The sequence below is a fragment of the Myotis nattereri genome, assembly GCF_964212035.1.
Source record: "Myotis nattereri genome assembly, chromosome: 8".
Taxonomy (NCBI): domain Eukaryota; kingdom Metazoa; phylum Chordata; class Mammalia; order Chiroptera; family Vespertilionidae; genus Myotis; species Myotis nattereri.
Genome location: NC_138083.1, coordinates 5,663,435 through 5,685,120, shown reverse-complemented (window position 1 = coordinate 5,685,120; position 21,686 = coordinate 5,663,435). Strand labels below are relative to the sequence as shown.

The 21,686-nt window shown below is 54.0% G+C and overlaps 1 protein-coding gene across 1 annotated transcript; it reads left to right on the top strand.

The window, feature by feature from the left end:
* Nucleotides 1-92: 92 nt before the first annotated feature.
* EDN3 (endothelin 3) lies at nucleotides 93-21,174 on the top strand. Its single transcript, XM_081097733.1, has 5 exons — nucleotides 93-767; nucleotides 1,391-1,637; nucleotides 17,293-17,466; nucleotides 17,668-17,745; nucleotides 19,708-21,174. The coding sequence occupies exons 1-5, from the start codon at nucleotides 716-718 to the stop codon at nucleotides 19,742-19,744; spliced, it is 588 nt and encodes a 195-aa protein (XP_080953859.1). The 5' UTR covers nucleotides 93-715; the 3' UTR covers nucleotides 19,745-21,174.
* The last annotated feature ends 512 nt before the right edge of the window (nucleotides 21,175-21,686 follow it).

Here is a 21,686-nt window from a genome sequence, read left to right as displayed (position 1 = left end):
GAGACAAGCCAGTGCCCTGAGTCATGAGTGTAAAGTACGGCCAGGGCCCTGGCAGGCAGGCCTTGTGCAAGGACGGTAAGGTGTCCTCAGGTGAACAGTGAGACATGTCGCTTTCCCTTAGCCTGAGGTGGAAGGCAGCAGCCTTTCTGCAGCAACCTTTTCTCTTGCCTGGTCCTCTGGGGGTGGGAGCTGCAGGTCCTGGGGCAGCAGAGCAGCAAGCAGAGGCAGTGTGAATGCAAGTGTGTGCCCTGTCTGTGTGTCTGTGTGTGAGTGTGTGTGTGTGTGTGTTCGCGTGGCCTCCCAGCAGCTGTACGGCCCCCACCCCACCGCACCCGCCTGCGCGCCGCCCCCACCCCTTGCCGTGCTGGGTGCGCTGCGGGGCTGCTGTGCTCAGAGCGCTTCCTCAGCGCTAGGAGACCCCCGGAGCGCCGGGTTCAAAGGCCCCGCGCGCAGCTCCAGCCCTCTGGGGGGCGGGGAGGCGAGGGGGTGGTGCGGGAGCCAGAAAAGCCTGAGCCCACAGCCGCCGCCGTGCGCAGGGATGGGCAGCGTGCTCTGAAGTTTGTGACCGCTGCAGCCAACTCCTGGCGGGAGCGGGGACCCAGCAAGTGAGAGGCCCTCCGCAAACCCCACAGCTGGAGGGTGAGGCCCGAGAGCCCTTCTGGGGCCACAGGAGTGCGTCCTCCAGGCCCGGTGCTCCCGCGCCTGATCGGGGTTCATGGAGCTGGGGCTGTGGCTACTCTTCGGGCTCACAGTGACCTCCGCTGCAGGTAAAAGCGGGGCGGGGCGGGGCGCCTCTTCTGGCGCCAGCGCACACAAAAGGACGCTGGGCTTGGGGGGCGCGGGGAAGGGTGCATTGCGGGGAGCAGCCTTTTGCCTGGGCTCGCCGTCCCTGGAAGCTCCTGGGGGAAGGTTGGGGGCCGAAGCGGGAGCACGGACTACCTCAGGGGCTCTGGAGGTTGCATGTAGCCCATGCACAGACTAGAGACCTGTGGCCTGAGCCGCCTCGGTCAGTTTTTCATTAAATTGGAAACTTTTCAAAAAGTTTGCAAACCCTTCAGAAACTGCAAAATGATTGCAAAGTTTTGAGAAAGCGTGCAAAATGCTTGCAAGTTTCCAGCGGGTGCAAATAGCTTGCAGACTTTGCAGAAAGTGAAAATAGCTTGCAAGCTGGAGTACACACATAGTTTGAGAACTTTCGGAAACTGGGCACATAGCTTTGCAAACTTTTCAGAACATTTGGTATTGCTTGGAGACTTTCTGGAAAGTGCAACTAGCTTGCAAACCTTGCAGAAAGTTTGGGGTCTTCCTCTGCCAGTATTTTGGAAGCGGAGGTGGGGGCGGGGGCATGCACACTCAGGAGCTCAGGGGCCCCTCAATCTGCCTCTTGCAGGATTGGTGCCTGGCGCCCAGCCTGCAGCCAGATTGGAGGGGGACATTGAGACCGTGGCCAGGACTGCAGCGCAGGGTTCAAGTCCCCGGAGCCCTGGGCAGGAGCAGGGACCAGGTTGGTTTGGGGAGCAGGTGGCCAAGGGGAGCCCTGCACGCCGCCGAGCCAGACGCTGCACGTGTTTCACCTACAAGGACAAGGAGTGCGTCTACTATTGCCACCTGGACATCATCTGGATCAATACCCCTGAGTGAGTGAGCCCTGGGGGTGGCGATGTGCCTGCGGGGGGGCGATGTGCCTGGGGGGAGGGGCTCCTGTGCCAAGCTACAGCTTCACATCCCAGAGGACCTGGTCCCACCCCAGCCCCATCAGCCCAGAGCCTGCCCTGGCCCAGAGTCCAGCTCTTGCTGGGTCTCCTGCCACCCTGGTCCCATCTGTAGGTCAGAGTGTGACCCGCATCCCCTGGGAGGGCCTGGACTGGGAGAAACCCAACCCCAGAGTTTCTGCTCCAGTGGAAGGGGAGCCCCCCTCCCGGTGAAAGGAGCCAGCCAGAGGGATTAGATACCTGAGAAGCCCGCTGAGGCAGAGGAAGCCCCAAAAGTATCTCCTGCCCCAGGGGCTGCAGGGCCATCCCTGCTGCTGACCCTGCCAGGCTCCAAGGAGTTTCAAATTCCTTGAGAGCAGCCTGTGGTCAGGGAACAGGGAACTGGGGGTGGGTGGGTGGGGAGTAGGGGGCTGAGGGGTGGATGGGGGCTTGCAGGGTTGGCAGGTCAGGGTGAGATTCCCCAGGCTCCTTTCCTCTTAGGGGCGGAGGCGGAGGGACCCTCCCTGTGCTGGCTCCTATGGCCCCTGCACCCCCTGCTGCAGACAGGCCCTAAGGATTCTCGGTCCTGGTCTGCCCTCCCTAAAGCTGACCCTCGCCCAGGCCATGGCAGTGCTCTGCTGGGCGGGGCTGCTGGCTTCCCCGCTCACTCCCTGGGGCAGAGGACCTGTTTCTCCTGGGCTAGCCCTCCCAGGGGATGCGGGTCACACCCTGACCTACAGATGGGACTGGGCTGGCAGGAGACCCAGCAAGAGCTGGAGCTCCGTCCTGCAGCGAGAGGGCTGGGCCTTGCCCTCCTGGTCCCTTAAATCTGGTGCGTTCATACCCTGCGTGGTCTTGGGATCTCCCGGGACTCCCGGCTCCCTGCTGGGCATTCTTCTCCACTGGCTGCTGTGAACGCGAAACCTGGGCGGAAAGGCAAGGCTTTCACTGTATTGGGAGCCACATTGATTCATGCCTCTCATGGTTTCCTCCATCCCCAAGTCAATTCACCTCTGAGCATCCGGGTGACCCCTTTGATGGGCTTGCTTGCCACCTTGTTCCATGGACTCCTGGAGAAGGAAGTGCAGAGCAGGGTAAGCCCAGGGATCGGATGTCTTTCAAACCAGGTGACTTTTCAGTGAGACCTCTCACCACATCTGGGATAGATGCAGAAAGCCCACCCCATTATGCCAGAATGGCAGGCGGGGCAGCTCACCCAGCAACCTGGACTCAGGCACAGGCTCCCGGGCGCGGAAGGATCCATCCGCGGTTTGATGCTCTGTTGTTTCGTCTTGAACTTCTTAATTATTTCTGAACCAGAGGGTCCGCACTTGCATTTCATCCTAGGCCCTGCAAATCACATAGCCCTTCCTGGTGCGGAACGGGCTTGCCGGGCTGTGTGTGCTCCTACACACAGCCAGTCAGCAGCAGAGAGGATGGCGGCCGCCCTACTGGCTTCCCTTTGAGGGGCTCCCAGCCCAGGCTGCCAGCGATTGCCTTCTGCCCCTGAGAGTGGTCAGGGTCACCTTTTCTTAGAGCCCCATCGCCCTGACACTTGTCACGCTTCTGATCCTCCTGGCATTGCGATCTGGCTAAATGAGCGTCTCAGAACCCAGCACTCAGGGCGGTCAGCTGTGGGGCTGAGTCTTGCCTTGGCAAGTCTCCCAAGCTGTGGATTCATCTAGAAGGAGAAAGAAGGAAGCCCAGGAGTTAGGGGCAGGGGGCTGGGGCAGAGGGGAGCAGGAGGGAAGAGGAGAGAATTGGGAGACCACCTTGGTTCTCTGCCCGTTCCCGAGCCCCCAGCCATCACTGATCCCTGACATGCACCGGAGGCGAGGCAGCCCCCTGCCCTGTGGGAACCCTGCCCCCTAATTTCCAGTGGCTTGCATGCCAGGCAAAGCCTGGGTCTTTGACTTTCCCCGGACAGCCAGCGTGCTAACTTTCCCTCGCTGTGTGATTTACATCTTCCTCCCTCCCTGACCCTGGCCATTTTAAACACGAGGAGAGGGATTAAATACGGTGTTTGGGAGTCCGGTGAACTACTAGGGAAACAAAAATGACAATAGCCAGACTTGAGCAGTTTGAAGTTAGACAAGCAAAATTATTTTTATAAGGAAGATTTTTCCAGATGGTCTTTCTCTTTTCCTCCTTTCCTCCCTTCCTCCCTCTCTCCTTTATTCTTTCCTTGCTTTCTTCCCTCCTTCCCCAAACCATTCCTTGATATGTAGACTGGTCCATTTGTTATCTTTAAACCAGGGGTGGGGACCTTTTTCCTGCCAAGGGTCATTTGGATATTTATAACTATCATTCGAGGGCCATACAAAATTATCAACTTCAACATTAGCCTGCTGTATGCGGCCACACATTTAATGAGCTCACCCCTATGCCTTGGCAGGGCCAGACCAAATGATTTCAAGGGCCCATGGTCCGGACGCTCCCGCCCCTGCCTATCATCTGACGAGTTGCAATGTGAGAAAACGGGCTGTGGGGACAGGGGACGTGGGTTTTGGAGAAATGAAAGCATCGGAAAAGTTCGTCAGTCACATTGAAGGCGCAGCAGTGGCACAGCGAGGTCCTCTCCAGGCCTCTGCGGCACAGCCCCACGTCTCTCTCAGCTGTCACCCCCCCTCTCTGTCAGACCCTCCGGGCGCTCAGAGCTCCTCCAGCGTGTGATTTCCTCCCTGTGCCAGCTGCTGGCTGCTCTGGGAACCCAGAACGTCTTGATCCTCATGCTTAATAAGAGTCTGGAACTTGGGGTGATTCTGAGCTTTGGGTGTCTTTCCTCCTACTGCTCGTCCAGTCGGCAGCAGAGATGGACTCGGCCGCCTCCTTTATTCGGGAAGGGTGCCTGCAGGCTGCAGGCTTGCTGTGAGTGTAGTCGCCCACGCCACAGTTAAGGACCTCAAAGCCTTACCCAGCACGAGGATGCTGGGGTTTGTGCTGAGATCTGCTCTGCATCTCGTGTGGAGAGTTGACGTCCGGTTCAGGACCGAGGGACCCGTTATTCCCTGACTATCTTCTGGGCGTAAGATCCGAGGCTCTCTGGTTCTCCCATGCTTTCCCACACACCTAGCTCTCCGGACTGAGCTGGTCAGCCCTCTCTGCCAGCACGTGGCCCGCAGGAGAGCTGCGGCCTGCAGGAGAGCTGCGGCCCAGGCCTGTGGGTGCTTCCCTGGCTTTGCTGTCGCCGAGCTGCTGGTGTGCAAGGCTTTCTCCCACAAATAAGGCTTCTTGTTCCAGGGGCGTGGATGTTCCCCACAGGCCCACGCGCCCCTGCGGACCGGTGTGGGAGTGGGGATTTTCCCAGTGATGGTGTGCATAGCTTCCATCATATCCCCCAGAAGGTCCGTGGCCCCCAAAGAGGAACCCAAGTTGTCCTGGGCATCTGCCCTTCTTGTCCCTGTTGGAGGCAGCTGAGACAGCCTGCTTTTCATGACTTTCCTTGGCCACTCATCCAGCTGGAGAGTGGCGCTAGCCCATCAAATGGCTGATGGAGCTTCAGGACACCCAGCAGATCCCACTATGTTCCTCCCCACTTTGTTCCCCAGGATGGAGGGGACCTGCCATCTGTTAATCCCGCCTAGGACACAGTGAGGGGAGCACCGCGATGCTATCACAGTGACTGTGGTTTTCAAAGCTCTGAGCCACATGGGCTGGTGAGTAGGAATGAATTTTAAAAAAAGAGCAGAGCAGGGTGTTAGAAGTCATGACTGTGCTGGACAACGTGGGATGCACAGACCCGCAGGGGAGACCCAGCCCCGGGAGCTCTGACTCACACATGGCCGGGGGGTGCCCCCTCTCGCTGCAGCCCCTGGAAGGTGCAGACACCAGTCCGGCTCTAGGGTAGTGAACAGCGTGGCCACCTCAGCTGCTCCAAAGTGCGTCATGCTGACTCAGCCCAACAGGAATGACCTTCGTTTGGGGTTTTTTATTCTTCCCAAAGAAAGAATAATCATAATAACTAACAATTCAACAGATTCACCTTTGCCCCCTGTGTTGTCACAGAAAAGTGTGTCAGCATGTTTCCAAGAAGGGACCTTCCAAATTGTAGGCCATCCCGGCGGAATGGAAGCACCTGGAGCCCCAGCCTCCTGCTGGCATGAGGTCAGCCGTGCACCCACTGTGCGATTTCAGGGACCCAGTAGCAGTCACCCCACCGTGAACCAGGACAGGATATTGCTGATGGAGATGCAGGTGTGGAGGCAGAGGGACAGTGTTTCTGGCTGTGATGATAATCATGGCAATGCAGATGGTGATGGGGGCAGCGCCGACGTTGACTGTGCTGCCTACGAGGAAAGGTGCGTGAGGACGGCTGTGAGGGTGGCATGAGACAGTCCCTGGGACATGCTCAGACTGTGTCTGGAATGTAGTGAGCACCGACACCTGGAAGATAGGACCGTAAAGTAACTGTACACCTCTGTGGCCTGCCTGCCGAATCCCACTCTGGTTGGAGGACGCCAGTGAGTAGAAAGTTCTTTCTCAAGTACCTCTGAGGTTGGCCTCCTTGGACCATCCAACCATGGTCTTGCCCAGCCTCCTAGAGGGCTCGGTGGGAGGCCTGTTAGCATCCGATTTGCATACAGACCCTGGGAAAGGTGTGCCAGGCTGCCGTAGCTGATAAGCAGCTTGATAGGGATGCTGGTGGCCAAAGGTTATTCCGGGCTCACTGAGATCAGGCCCCACCCTGTGTGTCCCTCCTTCCTTGTTTTCTGTTGCTTCCTGCTCACCTGGGGACACACTGGAGTGTTTGTGGAAGGGGACCTGGTGTTCTCTGAAGCCACTGGCCTGGGTTCCCCCTGCTAATGGGGGGCGGGCAGTGACTGGGGTCTGGCATTGCAGGCAAATTTGAATGATCCATTGAGAGCCCTTTCGGTAAAGGCCTCTCATTGAGATCTTGGTCAGGGGTCTGTCTGCATTCTATGCTCATAGCTGGTGACTCCAGCAGAGCAAATGTAAAGCCTTGTGATACGCAGACTGGGGGACCTCATGGGGCCCTGGGGCCCTCATTTTCAGTGACACCCAACCCTGCCCAGGCTCTGAAGTGTGGGTCACCAGGAAGAGGTCCCAGGAAATACTATGGGCATCTGTTTGTGGAAAATGATAAATATATAAAGATGTATAAGAGAAGATGATGTCAGTCAGGCTGAGAATGATCTTGAACTCAGGGCCTGACTGATGGTGGTTTTATTTGATGAGTTTTCCCCTCTGATTCCTCCATTTCTGTCTCCTCCTTGGAAATCTAGTACGTATTTAGATCCTGATTTTGAGTTCGAGTAGTATATCTCTTAGAACATTTCACGGCAAAACCTGTCTTTAAAATGTGAGGGCCTTGGGGCTACATTTCAGAGTTTGCTACGGAGGTCTGCTCATACCATGACCTTTCTGCTGGGGTCACTCGGCCTGAAAGCCCCCTCTTCTGCCCCAGAGGTGTCTCAGGAGAGGAGGGGCCGTGCAGGTGCGAAGCCAGGCCTAGTTGAAAGGTAGCTGATCCCTCCTCGATGAGAAAGAGTGGCTCGAGGCTGGAGCTGTTTCATTTGCACTCAGAAAACTTGGTACAAAAAGGTCGTGACCCTGTGTGACCCCAGAGGGCAATTTGGATTTCTGCTAGATGAAAGGGACGTTGCAGCTCGGAACTTGGCCTTAAATCTGAAGGCAGATGAAAGGCTGTGACATCTCTGGTGTGGTTTATTCCTGCAGGAATTTAAAACAAAGGACGCAGGGAGGCAAACTGCTTTCCTCAAGTAGGCCCCGCGGCCGCACGGGTATCTCTGTGGGTTTATCTCTCTGGCTCTGGGTCCTGAACTGGATATGAGCACCTCAGCGCGTCCCGGCCGCCTGGAGCAGCCCCTTCCTCCTCCAGGTGCCCAGGAACCACCGCTCCGATTCCGAGCACAGGAGGCTGTTCCAAAGGAGGCAATGACCCGCTCTCCTTCTATGTCATGCTTCGTATGCAAATAGAATTCTTTAAGATGAGGCACACATACACACTCGCAGGCACACACACTGTCTCACTATTTTTGCATAGGAACCAATTTTATTTTAGAAAAGAAATCCAGATAGTGGCTGTAATATGGATGAGCTGCTTGCCCAGGCAGTTCCTGGGTGCTTCCAGCTCCTGCTCATCTGTGAACTCCCCCAGGAATGGACAAGCAGGAGAAGTCTTGGAGAACTTGGCCGTGGGAGGCCCAGAGGCACAGACCTCTGGGCTTGTATGGCCTCAGGGCCAACGCAGCAGCGGCTTTAATGAACAGCAGCTGAGAGCAGGGCGGCTGGGCCTGGGCCCTGGCCAGTCATTTCAAAAGCAGAACATTCCTTTCAGGAGGAAGGTGCGGAGGCCGGTGCGTGGGGGCGCCGTGGCCTTTCTCGGCAATGCCACGAATGGCCCACAGTGGACAGTTTCGCCCACGGCCTGGGCAGCAAGTCAGCAAGCAGGCGGGCGCCTTTTCTGGAGTTTTATAGCTCTGCTTTCCATGGGTTTTTTGCGGGGTCAAGAACAGGGTGAGGCGAGGGACTCTCTCTTAGGAGCAAACTAAGAAGATGCCAAGAAGTCAGCAGCAAAGAAATAAAAGTTACTGTATTGATTAGAAAAAAAAATCAAAATTAGTGCAGAAATTTCACGATTGATAAAATATCAACATTTTTAATAGCGGCAGGATCTTCGCTTTCCCGGCTTCCCTTACCCGCCCCACTCTAATCCCCGTCCTGGTTCTTGTTAGGAGGTAAAGCGTGTATCTCGTCAGGGACTCAAGTCTTCGTTGGAGAGATGGCCAATGGCTCTCAGCTGCCAAAAGGACATGACACCAGCCAAGAGCTCCTCCACTGAGAGGACAGGGAGTGTCTGCGTGGCCCTTGGTTGCAAGTGTGTCTAGGACTTTTATCTTCAGAATCTCATGCTTCCTGTGCGTTATTGAGAGGGATGTGTGCTGGCTTCTGCATTATTGAAAAACCCCTCTACAAACATCCCCGTCTTACAAACAATACCTGCTCCTTCTTTTACCCTTTCTGTGTCCACGGCTGGGAACTATTTCGGGCCCCATCTGTCTGCAGCTTTGCATAAAGTTATAATGAGGCTGTGCCAGACAGACGTGATTATACACTGGACCTGGAATTCCTCAGGGTCACTGGGCCTGGGGTGAAACTCCAGCCTGCCTCAGGGGGGACACATTTGGGTTGTACCAGCGGGAGGGAGCCCAGCTAATCTGGAGGGTTCTGTAGACATTGTCATTTCCCCAGGTATCAGAGCAGTTTGTGGCTTTAAATTTTTTTATGAGCTGTAGCACTTCAAAGTCCCACACTGCACAGCAACCTCAGGAGGGTTTTCCTTTGACCTCTGTGCTTCCATTAAACGTCCCTCCGTTCGTGGGCACCGCATTCAGGGAAGACCGTGTCTGTGTCCCGGTGAGCCACGGATGACACAGTCTGGCTTTGGGGTTATTTTCAGCTCAGTTATACGGTAACAGGACCTGGAAGCTTTCTCAATACAGCTGTGGGGACCCCGGGGAGCTCTTATCTCGACGGGGACTGAACCCCACACGCGGCTATGGCAGGGCCTGCTCTGTGGTGGCGCTGTGCTGGAGGATGTTTAAGTGACAGTGAGGGCCTTTGAGAGTTTGGAGCTGGACGACCTTTCCAGGGATCCAGCCCTTTCATCCCTCCAGCCCGTCGGAAGCTGCTAGCCCAGGGACCCTCAGGGAGCTGGTCTTCCATTCGGACCAGGAACCTGGGTCTGCAAGCCGGGTGAAGCCTCTGGTTTCGCCTCTGATGCCTCCCTTGTCTGTGCAACCTGTTTGTTCCAGGCACTGGTGTGGCCTGAGGGGTGTCAGCAAGACACCGCTCCTCTGTTTCGCTTAATCTAAAGACTGTGTTCTCTCCAGGAAAACCCTCCAAGATGGGCCAGGTGAGGGCAGCAATAGTGGGACACCAATAAATGAGCCAAGAACTCGATAACTTGAGAGATTGGGCGTGGCCTAGAAGTCATGGGTAATTCAGACTTCCTTCCTTCCTTCCTTCCTCCCTTCCTCCCTCCCTCCCTCCCTCCCTCCCTCCCTCCCTCCCTTCCTTCCTTCCTTCTTTCCTTCCTTCCTTCCTTCCTTCCTTCCTTCCTTCCTTCCTTCCTTTCCTCCCTTTCCCTCCCTCTACCTCCCTCCCTCTCTCTCCCTCCCTTCCTTTCTTCCTTCTTTCTTTCCTTCCCTTTCCCTCCCTCCATCCCTCTCCCTCCATCCCCTACCTTCCTTTCTCCCTTCCTTTCTTCCTTCCCTTTCCCTTCCTCCCTCTACCAGCTGTCCTGGATGCAGAGGTGAACAAGGTAGAAACTGTGCGTGATTCTGGGTGGACAGGGTCCAGCTGTGTCCATCCTGGGGACAAGAAGGAAGCCACCCCTGCGGGACAGGTGCAGAAATGACCCCTGTTCTGGGTCCGTTGGTGGGGGTCAGTGCCCAGTTCTCTTTGAACATGGATATGATTCTGGTAAAATTCCCAAACAGTTAAGTCCAGCATAAACCCAAAAGTTTTTTGTTTTTTTATGGCGGGGGGGTGGGGGGGTGGGGGGGTGGGGGGGGTGGGGGGGTGGGGGGGTGGGGGGGTGGGGGGGAGGGGGGACCCTTTAAAAAGGTAACCACTAACTCACAGCACATTGCTCACTCTTTTGATATTTTCTGATATTTTCGGCTTTTTCAAGGGCTGAGTGGGGGTTGGATGAGTAGTCTGCCTTGAGGTCTTCCAACCTAAAAATGCTAGACTTTTCTGCAGTGCAAGTAAAGCTACAAATGGCCAGTTCACGCTATAGTGTCTGTGGGCAGAAAGTTTGGATTATGTTCTTTAGAACCAGAGAGTGTGCATGTGTGTTTTCTGTTTGTGAAGCGAGGTCACCGCAGAGCCGTATGTGCCGGCCTGCTTTCCTTTCCCGGTGGCTGGAAGGGTGCCGAAGGGCTGTCTGGCATGAGGCCTAGCCCCAGCAGACGTTCACAGCCTTTGGTGAGTGGACAACAAATACATTTGCTGGAGGATAGGACTTCGACGGTCAACCAAGTGTTGGGGGCTGGGGTAGTATGCTTGCTTCCACCTGCATAAAAGGCAGCCTGATCCAAACCAAACATTGCACAGTGGGCACACCTGGGAAGGAAGGACTCCAGCCAGCTGAGGGTGCTGAGCTTTGTTCTGATACTGAACCACTTTGTGTGTGTGTTTTGTTGCAATGAAGGAAATCTCTCTTGTCCCTGGCACCTGGGGAGAGCCTGGGTTTTGCTATGAAACCCAAGAGATTCTGGTTGCATCCATCTGAAGAAAGTGAGTTCCAGGTCAGCTAGAGGTCACTGGTCACAAGCAACAGAAACCTGGTCCAGCTAACACAGCTTAAAAGAAGTTGTAGGAAAGACACATGTTACACACAGACAGTTGGAGAAGCAGCCCCAGGCTCAGAAGGGAGAGGTACTAGGACAGGACTCGGGGTCCAAGGATGCAACTAAACAGCACTGAGTACTTTCTGATCTTGAGTTGCTCTCTACTCACTCGTCTTGGGAGAGAGAGGGTCCAATTGCCCTACATGGGTCACCTGATGAGTCTTCAGCCAGGGGAAGGTTAGGCACAATGATTGACAGTCTCACCAAGACCTCATGCAAGGATGGAGGGGTAATTCCTGAGGACAAAGAGAAGAGATTGAATTTCCGGAGACAAAAACAACCAAAGTTGGCCCCAGGCTCTAGAGAATCCTGGGCTTTTAAGTCCTTTGAGAGGGGACTCCTATCTCAGAGCTTGTGTTGTCCTGTCTCGGTGCAACCAAGCCCACTAGGTGCTGGTTGGAGCGAATGGATGCTTCTATAGGCTGCTGACTGTTCAGCCACTTCCGATAGTGACTCTATCTTGTCTTTATTTTTTTAAATATTTTATTGATTTTTTACAGAGAGGAAGGGAGAGGGATAGAGAGTTAGAAACATTGATGAGAGAGAAACATTGATCAGCTGCCTCCTGCATACCCCCTACTGGGGATGTGCCCGCAACCAAGGTGCATGCCCTTGACCGTCTTGTCTTACTTTAGAACAAAATCTTAGCCAGCTGCTCTTTCTGGGTAAGGTTAAATGATAGCAAACGAAGGCAATCCACACCTCCTTGCCCAGGAAGATATTGCTAAGCTCAAAGAGCAGGTGCCTGCCAAGGAAGGAATTTAATAAAATCTGAAATCCAGGTGTAGTTAGAAAGTGCACTGGAGTCTGAAGCGCTTACTCTGGGGATTGGTGAGAGGTGGTAATGACCGCTGGTGCCCAACAGCTGTGGCTGCCTCCTGACTGCCTGCCTCTCAGCCACCAGGACGCAGGCCCACAGGACCACTGGCCATCAGTGCCATGCCTTCTGGGCAATATGTCCCCTGGACCCAAAGGAAATACAGCCTTTACTTCCCCTTTTCAGGAGGAAAAGTGACTGAAGGAGGTGCCGGTCACCTTGACATTCTGCTTGTGGTGTAAAGATGTCCTATATGTTGAGGAGAACTTGGAGTTTTTAAAATCGAAAACAACTCTATTTTTACAAATAGCATCAAGTGCTAATTTTGTCACTGTGTCATATGACCTGTCTGGCTTTGCTTTACGGGACATCCCACTAGACCAGGGATTGAAAACTCAGATGTGCATGAGGGCCAGACACAAAAGTGAGCAAAGAAGGACGAGTGTAAAGCTACTGGGAGTGGTGGGGACTGGGGCAGAATGGAGTGATAGAGTTCCAGATGACTGCCACATGTTGGAGAGGGGGGTTGGTGTTAGCATAACTTCAAGTTAATGAAGAGAAGCTAGATGTTCATGTGAAATTTTCAGATTAAAGAACCCCTCTGCCAATTGAATGAAGCCCATAAAATGCCAATTTGCTGACCTCTGTACTAATTTAAGACTGTGTGGCCCTGCCCAGTTGTTCAGTGGTTAGAGCATTGGCCCAAGGACCAAAGGGTCACAGGTTGAAGTCCCAGTCAAGGGCACATACCTGGGTTTCATGTTTGATACCAGCCCAGGTTGGGGTGCATGCGGGAGGCAACCAATCCATGTGTCTTTCTCACCTCTCTCTCTCTCTCTTTCTCTCCCCTCCCTCCCTCCCTCCGTCCCTCCTTCCCTTCCACTCTCTCTAAAAACCAATAGAAAAGAAACATCCTCAGGTGAAGATAACAAAACAAACAAACAAAAGACTTTGTGTGTACAAGGCCACTTGTCTGTCTTGTTCTAAGATATTCACCCAGAGTCTAGTCCAGGGCCTGCTTATCAGACACCACTTGGCAGTTGCTTGTTGAATGCCATTCAATATGAGGCTGAAAGTGGGTTTTTGAGAGAGTGACAATTTGATAACTTTCCTGAGACTTTGGAATTTGGCTAGTGAAGCTTTGTTGCCTCTGTGAATATCGGTACCTTTCCTTTAAAATTCTGATCAGAAGGATGGAGAGCATTAATTCATTTATGAAAAGGCAGCACTGAATTTAAAAACAGAATCTTAAAAAAATAAAGTCAGCTTCCCTTATTTAAAAACTTCTTGCAGAGAGGAAGAAATTGTTTTCAGTATGATGCTGCAGATAAAGAATGAATATGGGAGATTTCGAAGGTTAATATTTAATAGCGTTTATATGTGACATTTGGGGAAAGGTGGTGAAGAAGGAGCACAGTGATAAATAAGACTCCGACATCACCATCACCGAGCGAATAATGAATGTTCTGACGATGTTGGGGGGCAATTTATCACGTAAAGACACCGCAGGAGACAGTGCATCTGCACGTGCTGGAGGGCTGTCTTGTTTTGTCTGAGAGCATCTGGGTTCATCTCACCTGCTTGTCTTTAGTATGGAGCTCTGAGTTACAACCGAAGAACTCGCAGATTGAAGAGCTGCCCACCTCGATTAAGGACTGCGTGCTCCAAACCCTATCGGCTAGGACAATTGGGCAGAGAGTATGCTAGTCAAAGGTCTCAGCCGTTTTAACTGCATTTTCATGGTTCCACCATTACGTCTTTCCAATTCACCATTCAAAAAGCAGCAAATGCCAAAGAGCAGCCAGACAACCGAAATACAAGTGCTTGTTAGACAGGCCATGTGGATGATGGACCAGCCGAAAGGAAAGGTGGCTAAGAACGGCATTGCAGTGCCAAGTGGCTCTCCAGTTCTCTATTGCCCTAACCCCGCTTTATTGCTTAGTCACACACCTCAAATGCAGGCTTGGTAGAGGGGATATTTCTGCCTGATACAACTGACTTGAATTCCTGGGTCAAATAAGCAACAAGAGTAGCTAACATTACCTTACTGGTAACTCCTGGCACGTATTTCCCATGCAGTGACATGTCTCAGCCAATCTGTCCTACAACCCTTTTGTAGATCAGGAAACTGTCGACAGGGTGGAGTGACCATCATGTAAGTGTTTTACAACATGATGATTGAGTTAACAGATAACCTTTCTCTGTGCTCTGTGTACCTTGCGCATACCTGTATGTACTGGCATATAATGTTACCTTACCTGCTTTCCATACTCCAGTGACCTGTGAACTCCTGAAGGCACAGACATGCATATGCCTTTCTGTATGTCAAAAACACTTAGAATGATACTGGGTCTCTCTCTCCATATATATATAATGCTTGGCTAATGTTGGTTGGAGTTCTTTGTAATGGAATTTTGTGGTTATTGGACATTTTAGGTTGGAAAGAATCTTGAGTTGTTGGACTAGATTATCTCACAATTAGTTACCAGCTGCTCAACCAGGGGCCTCCGTTTGTCCAACCTGGTGCTAAGTTGATGGAAGATACGAAGGCAAGACCTGCCTCCTACTTGTGAGCTGGTCAAGCATGACCCACCCTGGTCCCTATGGGCTCAAGGGCTGCCTCTGCCCCTCCTCTGGCCATGTCTGCAACCCCACTGCAATGAGTCTATGGGACTAAAGGGACATGCTGTCCCTTCTAGACCATGTTCCATATGCAGGGTCCTGGCTTCTCCTACCCAAATATCCCCATGTCCACTTCCAGGGTCCGACACCCAGGGACAGATCAGGGCCCCAGGTACATAGCCCGAGGCCTACAGAGTGGCCAAGGGGCAGCGGAAGATTGGGGTGCGTCCTGTGGGGGTGGGTGAGCCTCCCTGGGCGTGGGATGGAGCAGCATGAAGAGAAGGTGCTGAATCTCCTTAGTCTGCCGGCTTTCGACACAAGCTCCAAGGGCCCTTGGAGCTCTAAATTCAAACCTGACCTTGCAAGGCATTTGAAACTATCTCTGTTCGGGTACAAGGATAGAACAGTCTTACTTAGAGCTTATCAGATTGATTTACAACCAGTCCATTTCGTAGCTGTGGGAGGCGGGCGCCATGGAACTGGAACTCCCATTAGGGATGGGTCCCGGGTCGGCCAGCAGAGCGCACACATCAAACACCTGGGCTGGGAGCAGGTCCCGCCTCTCCCTGTGGGAAAGGACAGAGTCCTGCCCTAACCCTTTGCATACCAGCTCTTCGCCCTTGGTGGCTGGAAGAGTGCCTAGCGCAGTGGTTCTCAGCCTTGGCGGCACATTAGAATCACCTGGGAATCTTTTTAAAATCCTGATTTCTGGGCCCCATCCTCCGGAAATTCTGTTTCTTTGTTATGGGGTGAGGCCATGACATTAGTAACAAAGAAACAGAATTTCCGGAGGATGAGGCCCAGAAATCAGGATTTTAAAAAGATTCCCAGGTGATTCTAATGTGCCGCCAAGGTTGAGAACCACTGGCCTAGCGTCTCTCTCTTAACGAAGGCCACATTGCCTGCTTCTTGCCTGAAACCCTACAGCGTTTTCACTGAGGTTATGGAGCTCCACACACGGAAAGGCATGGCCGGCTGAGGGCAGTGCCAGAAGGAGGTCTCGCTGTCGATGGGAAGGCAGGAGCTTTGCTGTTCCTGTGTGTGACTCTCACCAAGGAAGGGCGACTGGGCTGAATGTCAGCACCGGGAGATTTAATGTGGCCCCATGACTGGGAAAAGGCTCCTCGCACCAAGTCCTGCCTCACCACAGTGTCTGCACTGTTTGCCTCCCCCACCACCACCCCCATTTCCCATTCCTGAAGAAAAATACTGTGTTTTTCTTACAAAGGTGACGCTCAGAACAGGACTGGACCCCGCCTGCTTTCTCCAGCCGGTGGCTCAGGCTGTCCGCACTGGGCCGGCCTCGGTCGGAGGGAGAGCTGCCACGGGCGACAGATAATGCATGGCCTTGCCCCACGGGGAGGCAGTGGGGTCCAGGTGTCAGGTCGAGATGGGGCACCCCCCACTTGGCATCACCATCCCAACAAGGCTCCATGGCATGTGTTTCAAATTAAAGTCAATTCAGTTTGATTTGACTCTGACAGTGGGGCGAGGACGTCAGACGCCCCTTTGAGGTGGATGATTGGTGAGGCTCTGGGGGGTCGCGCTGGGGACTGGCAGGAAAACTGAGACGGATTGGAAAAGCGACTTTGGGCCACATAAGTTTCCTCTACTTGTTGGCAATTTATCCTCCAAATCTCGTTCAATGGTCCTAATGAGCTGGCATCTGCTCTGAGCGTCCCCGCGGCGCTGCCTGGCCCTGCCTGCGCTGCACAGGGCAGTGTGGATGCGCTCGAGCGTGACAATGGTCTAACCCTTATTGTTCTGAACGGCGGGTACCTCCTCCCAGCTCCAACCATAAACGAAACTGGTAACCGGTCCCAGGCTTTTTCTTCTCAGGCCTGCTCCCAAGGCGGGTCCTAGCATCGCCGCCCTCACAGGCACGAAGGGTCCTCTGAAGTCGGTCTCTCTGAGGCAGTGACGTTCAAGGCCAGGATGCGTCTCTGCGGCCATGTTCGCATAGTTGTTGTCCGGTCAGTGCCGGCTGCAAGGCTGGCGTGGGCGCTGAAGTAACTCCTGGGCAGCCCTGGCCGGTTTGGCTCGGTGGATGGAGTGTCAGCCTGTGGACCGAAGGGTCCTGGGTTTGACTCCAGTCAAGGGCATGTACCTCGGTTGCAGGCTCCTCCCAGGCCTGGACTCATGCAGGAGCCAACCAATCGATGTGTTTCTTTCATATCGATATTTCTCTCTGTCTCTTCCTCTCTCTTCCATTCTCTCTAAAAATCAATGGAAAAGTATCTTCCAGTGAGGATTAAATAAATAAATGAATGAATAAGTAAGTAAATAAAGAAATTCCAGGACAGGCGGGTGGTGCCAGGCTGGCCTCGGGCTGCAGGTTAGGAAAGCGTCACTTTGGAATCGTTGGGCCCGGCATGTGGGTCAGTGGGAAGGTCTGTGTTGCGGTTTGGGTGCAGGAAGGAAACTGGAACTACCCAGCGAAAACCGTGACTAGGAAAGACCGCAGGGGCCAGGTGCCCACAAGAGGCATCTGCTGCCCCCCCCCCCACTTCCCGCCCCCCAGCCTGGCTGCGGGAGGATGTGGGGATGTCCTCCTCTAGCTCCCCCAGGCCCTCCTCACCTCTCCATTTCGGGGCCCCAGCACACTTTCTGGGGGTTGAGCGGTAATAAGGGGTGGACAGTCCACTGCAGAAGCAACCTCAAACCCCAAGTGCAGGGGCAGGGTGTGGACCCAGGTCCTGGGACATGGCCATGCCGCACGCTTGTTCGTCCTGCCATGACCAGGGCACTGCTCTGTGCTTTGCAGACAGACGGTGCCCTATGGACTGTCCAGCTACCGAGGACACTCCCGCAGCAGGAGGTCCACAGCGCCCTTTCCGCGGAGCCCACAGCCCTCCAAGTGGACGCTGCGCTGTGCTTGTGCGGCGAGCCACGACCCCGCCTGTGAGCGCTTCTGCACCGGAACCCTGGCTGTCGGCAGGTACGGCGCCCCGTCTACTTGAATCATTCCCAGGTGTCAGTGGTCCTGGGGCGGGTGAGGCCGGGGCACCTGGCTGGTGTGAGGGGGTGGCTGTGCCCTGACTGCGGTACGCCTGCTGGGAAGAGGAAGCTATAACTTGACACTGAAAAATCAGCCACAGGAAACTCAGGTGGCTTCATTAAGCCAGCTCTCTCTCCACAGGCACTCAGGGGCCGAAGAACTGGACCAAGGAGAGGCAGTGCTGGCCGGCGGGGTGGACAGAGGCCCGCATCCGAGGAGGTGACGCAGCCTTCCCAGGCATTGCACCATCGAGGGCACGTCGGGGAGGTTGGCATCTGGCCTGCGAGATGGCCAGTGGGAACCTCACTGCACATGGGGTGCCCCATATCAGGCAGGCAGGGGTGCCTTTGGTAAGTCATCTCTGGGGACAGAGCAGGCCAGGGCTGTGGACAGCCACTCCTTGCCCTGCCCCTGACCAGCCTGCCCTGCACCTTAAGAGCTGACCCCTGGCATCCCTTGTGGCATCAACACAGTGATGTCCAGCCCTGGAGCTCATTGGACCCAGCAAGCAAGCCGACCACTGCCTCTCGGAGCCCTTGCCCCTCTCCCCGGGCCTGCACAACCCAAGGTCTTATAGAAAAACACAAACAAAACATTTCTTCTTAAAATATATATATACATATTGCTTTTAGAGAGGAAGGGAGGAGAGAGATAGAAACATCAATGATGAGAGAAAATCATTGATCAGCTGCCTCCTGCACACCCCACAGAGGGGATGGAGCCTGCAACCCGGGCATGTGCCCTGATGGGGAATCGAACCATAACCTCCTGGTTCATAGGTCAATGCTCAGCCACCGAGCCATGCCGGCTGGGCAAAACAAAACCTTTCTTACTTTTCAGCTACTGCCGCAGGATAGAGGTGAAGTCCGTGGCTCCCCAAGTTCCTTTTATTATATTCTGTACCCGCTTGTCTTTTTCATCTGAGATCCTCAGGGTTTCCTGCAGCCAAACTGGATGTATGTGTCAATCTGTCGGATGACCCGCCCACACGGCTGCAATGGGTGGTAATTCATGTTCCTGGGAACAGCCTGGAGGTGGCTTGGTTCCTACAGGGACTGATCAAGGGGAGATTAAACCATGCTCGGTATCCAGGAGGCTTTCCAAATTGGTGGCAGATCGCTCCTCGTGGCCCAGAGAGGGATCTGTCAGCATTCATAATAAAAGTGGAGAGCGAGGAGGGGGGCCGAGGCAGCAGAGAGAGGTCCCTGGGGAGCATGAGTCAGGCCCCAGCTGGTCCTGTTTTGCCTCTTTATTCTTACTTCTCTTCTCTTCCTCGCTCCAAACCCAAACTCCTCTTGGCAAGGGAGGGATGTGATTAAAGCCATCCATCCATTGCATCATTTATACATCCCCTCATGCATTTGCTCAGCAAAGAATTGTTGAGCACCTGCGACACCCCGGGCACTGGGCACTGTTCTTGATGCTGGGGCACAGCAGGGAACAAGGCAAAGAGTCTGCCTTCATGGAGCTTAAATAGTGAGGGAAGCAGACGGCAAAGAAATATATAAACTACTGGGTGAGATGCGTGCAGGAGACCGGGGGACCAGGACGGGGAGAGGAAGTGTTAGGGAAGGTTGCAATTTGGGGTTGAGTGGACAAGGGTATTGGCACAAAGACCTGAAGGAAAAGAGGGGGTGAACCAGAGGGATGAGCGAGGGAGGGAATATCAGGCAGGAAGCAATAAGTGCAAAGGTCCTGGGGTAGGAATGTGGGGTGTGTCCAAGGACACAGAGGACCCTGCACAGGAAAAGCATGGCCTTGCCTTTGCTGCTTTGGTGGCACAGGTATCCACCGGGATCTGGAAAGCTCCTGGAAGAAGCTCCACTGGGGCAGAAAAAGTCTTTCCTCATAAACCAGGGCCCCTACTTTCTTGTAAGACTTGAGTTAGTAATCCCCAGAGTCACATTGTCAGAGGGGAGGCTGCGCTGTCCTGAGCTTGTGCTAATCAGAGATGGAACTAGGCTGGGAGAGCTGCCGGCGGCAGTGCCTGCTGGTGTGAAAGTCACACCTTCCTCCGCGTGTGGCCGGCACTGAAATTGCCGAGAAGCACTGGCGAGGAGGATCGGTTCAAAATGGGGAAACAGTGAGACATGGGGTGTGGAGAAGTTGCCTTTTTTCAGCCAGGAAAGAGACCTTCCGTAACACTCTTCCTCTTGCTTTTGCCCCCTTTCTCCAAGGTAGGTTGAAGTCAAGGACAGACAGACAGAGCCGTCTTTAGACTTCCACCATCACAGGCTTGCCCAGCGTGGGCCCCGCCTCCGCCTGCTGCCGCTGGAGCCCCCCAGGAGGCCTGCCCGGCCCGTGTTCCTGCCCCGACACGGTTCACATTTCTGCCTCTTTGAGGACAAAGAATGAGTCCTGCCTGGGGGAGAAAACCCACCCAGAGGGTCCTCACCTAAACAGTACATCCTTCCCCAAGAATCCCCATCCAAACAGCCCAGTTTCCCTCTGGGGACAGTGATCCCAGATGTGCCCTGGGCCGGCACCCTCCGTGGCCTTCCTGCTGGAGAGGGTTTGGAGAGTCCTGGCACATTTCGACTTGACTCCTCTTGGCGAGTCAGTAACTCCAAGATAACCCTTTGCAGGTAAACACATGTCCATCTCACAGCTGCTGCCACACACTTGGATCCTAACGTAGCGCAGGATGTGCAGGGCGGAGCTGTGTGCTGGCACCAGGAGGGGCTGCTGTAGATTCAGTGCTAGCTGCACAGGACTCGAGGAGTTGGAGGCTTATAAGACTTAGACAGACAGGTCCAGCTGTGCTTGAAGAAGAAGAAGGAAACGAAGAAGGAAAAGAAAAAAGAAGCTTTGATGTTTGTGACAAGGAGAGACTGGTTAGCTGGGAGGGGTGGCCTGGGGAGGAGCAGTGCGCCATGAACTTGTCTGCAGGAAGCTGCTGGAAAGCCGCCCAGGGTCAAGGCCATTAGGTGAATCCCATATTTGCTTTCATGAATAAATGTGGGTCTTCAGGAAATGGCTTCAAAATAAGACCCGAACACAAACTATTTGTAAATTATGTAAATTTCTATTTATCTGTATGATTGGGAACAACTGGGAATTGTGACGCCCGCCCGAAGGCTCCCCATCTTGTTCATCTGCGCGGTCCCAGCCAGGCTGAGGTGACTGCGTCTGAGCATGTGATTGGGTGTGAGACCCTCTGGGGGCCAGGCCACCTGCCTCCCCTCCACAGCAGGCATGAGGACTGGCACTGGGGTGTGTGTTGAGGTCCCGACCCGGGGGAGTTTAGGGGGATGAATGCCAGAGCGTTGTTGGCCTTGACCAGATGTTAATTCTCTCTGAGTGCCCTGAGTTCTGACAGGTGTGGAGGTGAATGTCCAGCCCCCGGAAACGGAGGGACGGCTCGCTGGCAGGCTCCTGGATGGTGTAGAGAAGCAATTATTTATTGTGCAGCTCTTCTCTCCTCCGAGTGCTTTATGTGGCTGTTCAAAGGAAGCTGCTCTACATAGAGAGATTTTACATTGTGTTCTGAACCCAAGCTCATGTTCCTTGGAGTTTGAATTACATTTTTAAAATGCAACTCACTGTTTTGCTCAGTGGCAAGACTATCTGGGCGAGAATTCCATGCATTGTGCTAAACTCACGAAATACTGCCGAATGCATAATAAAAACGTCTCGATGTTTCCTCAGATTTGTGGGTTTTTCTCACTGGTGTTATATGCTGGGTATGCATCAGCGTTCCCTGGACCTCGGGGAGGACGGAGGCTGTTAGCGTCCAGGAAGTAGACTCCATCTAAAATCACATTTGGAGCCAGACGAGCTAGGGGCTGCTTGCATACTAAGGCTGGAGAAGGATTTGGGGGCCATCCGAGGGAAATAAAGCTTTCAAGGTGGTCGGGAGGAGACAGCGTGGGGAGAGAGCTGGCTGCTCCCTCGGCACCACCGTTCATCTCATAGGATGTGGGGCTTTCTGTCCTGGGACCGTGAGGGCCAGCAGGTCCAGGACAGGCCCCAGAGCGAACAGCACGGCCAGCAGCCCAAGACTGGCCTCTCCAGCTCTCAGGGGCATCTTGTTGTGCTCTGCTGCTCACAGTTCTTGATAATTAGTAGCCAGGATTGACCACGTTTTATTTGATCTTCTCTACCAATTGCAATGTTCTTAAGCCTTCGAGACTTAGAAGACATCTCTGGAAGTTGGGAGT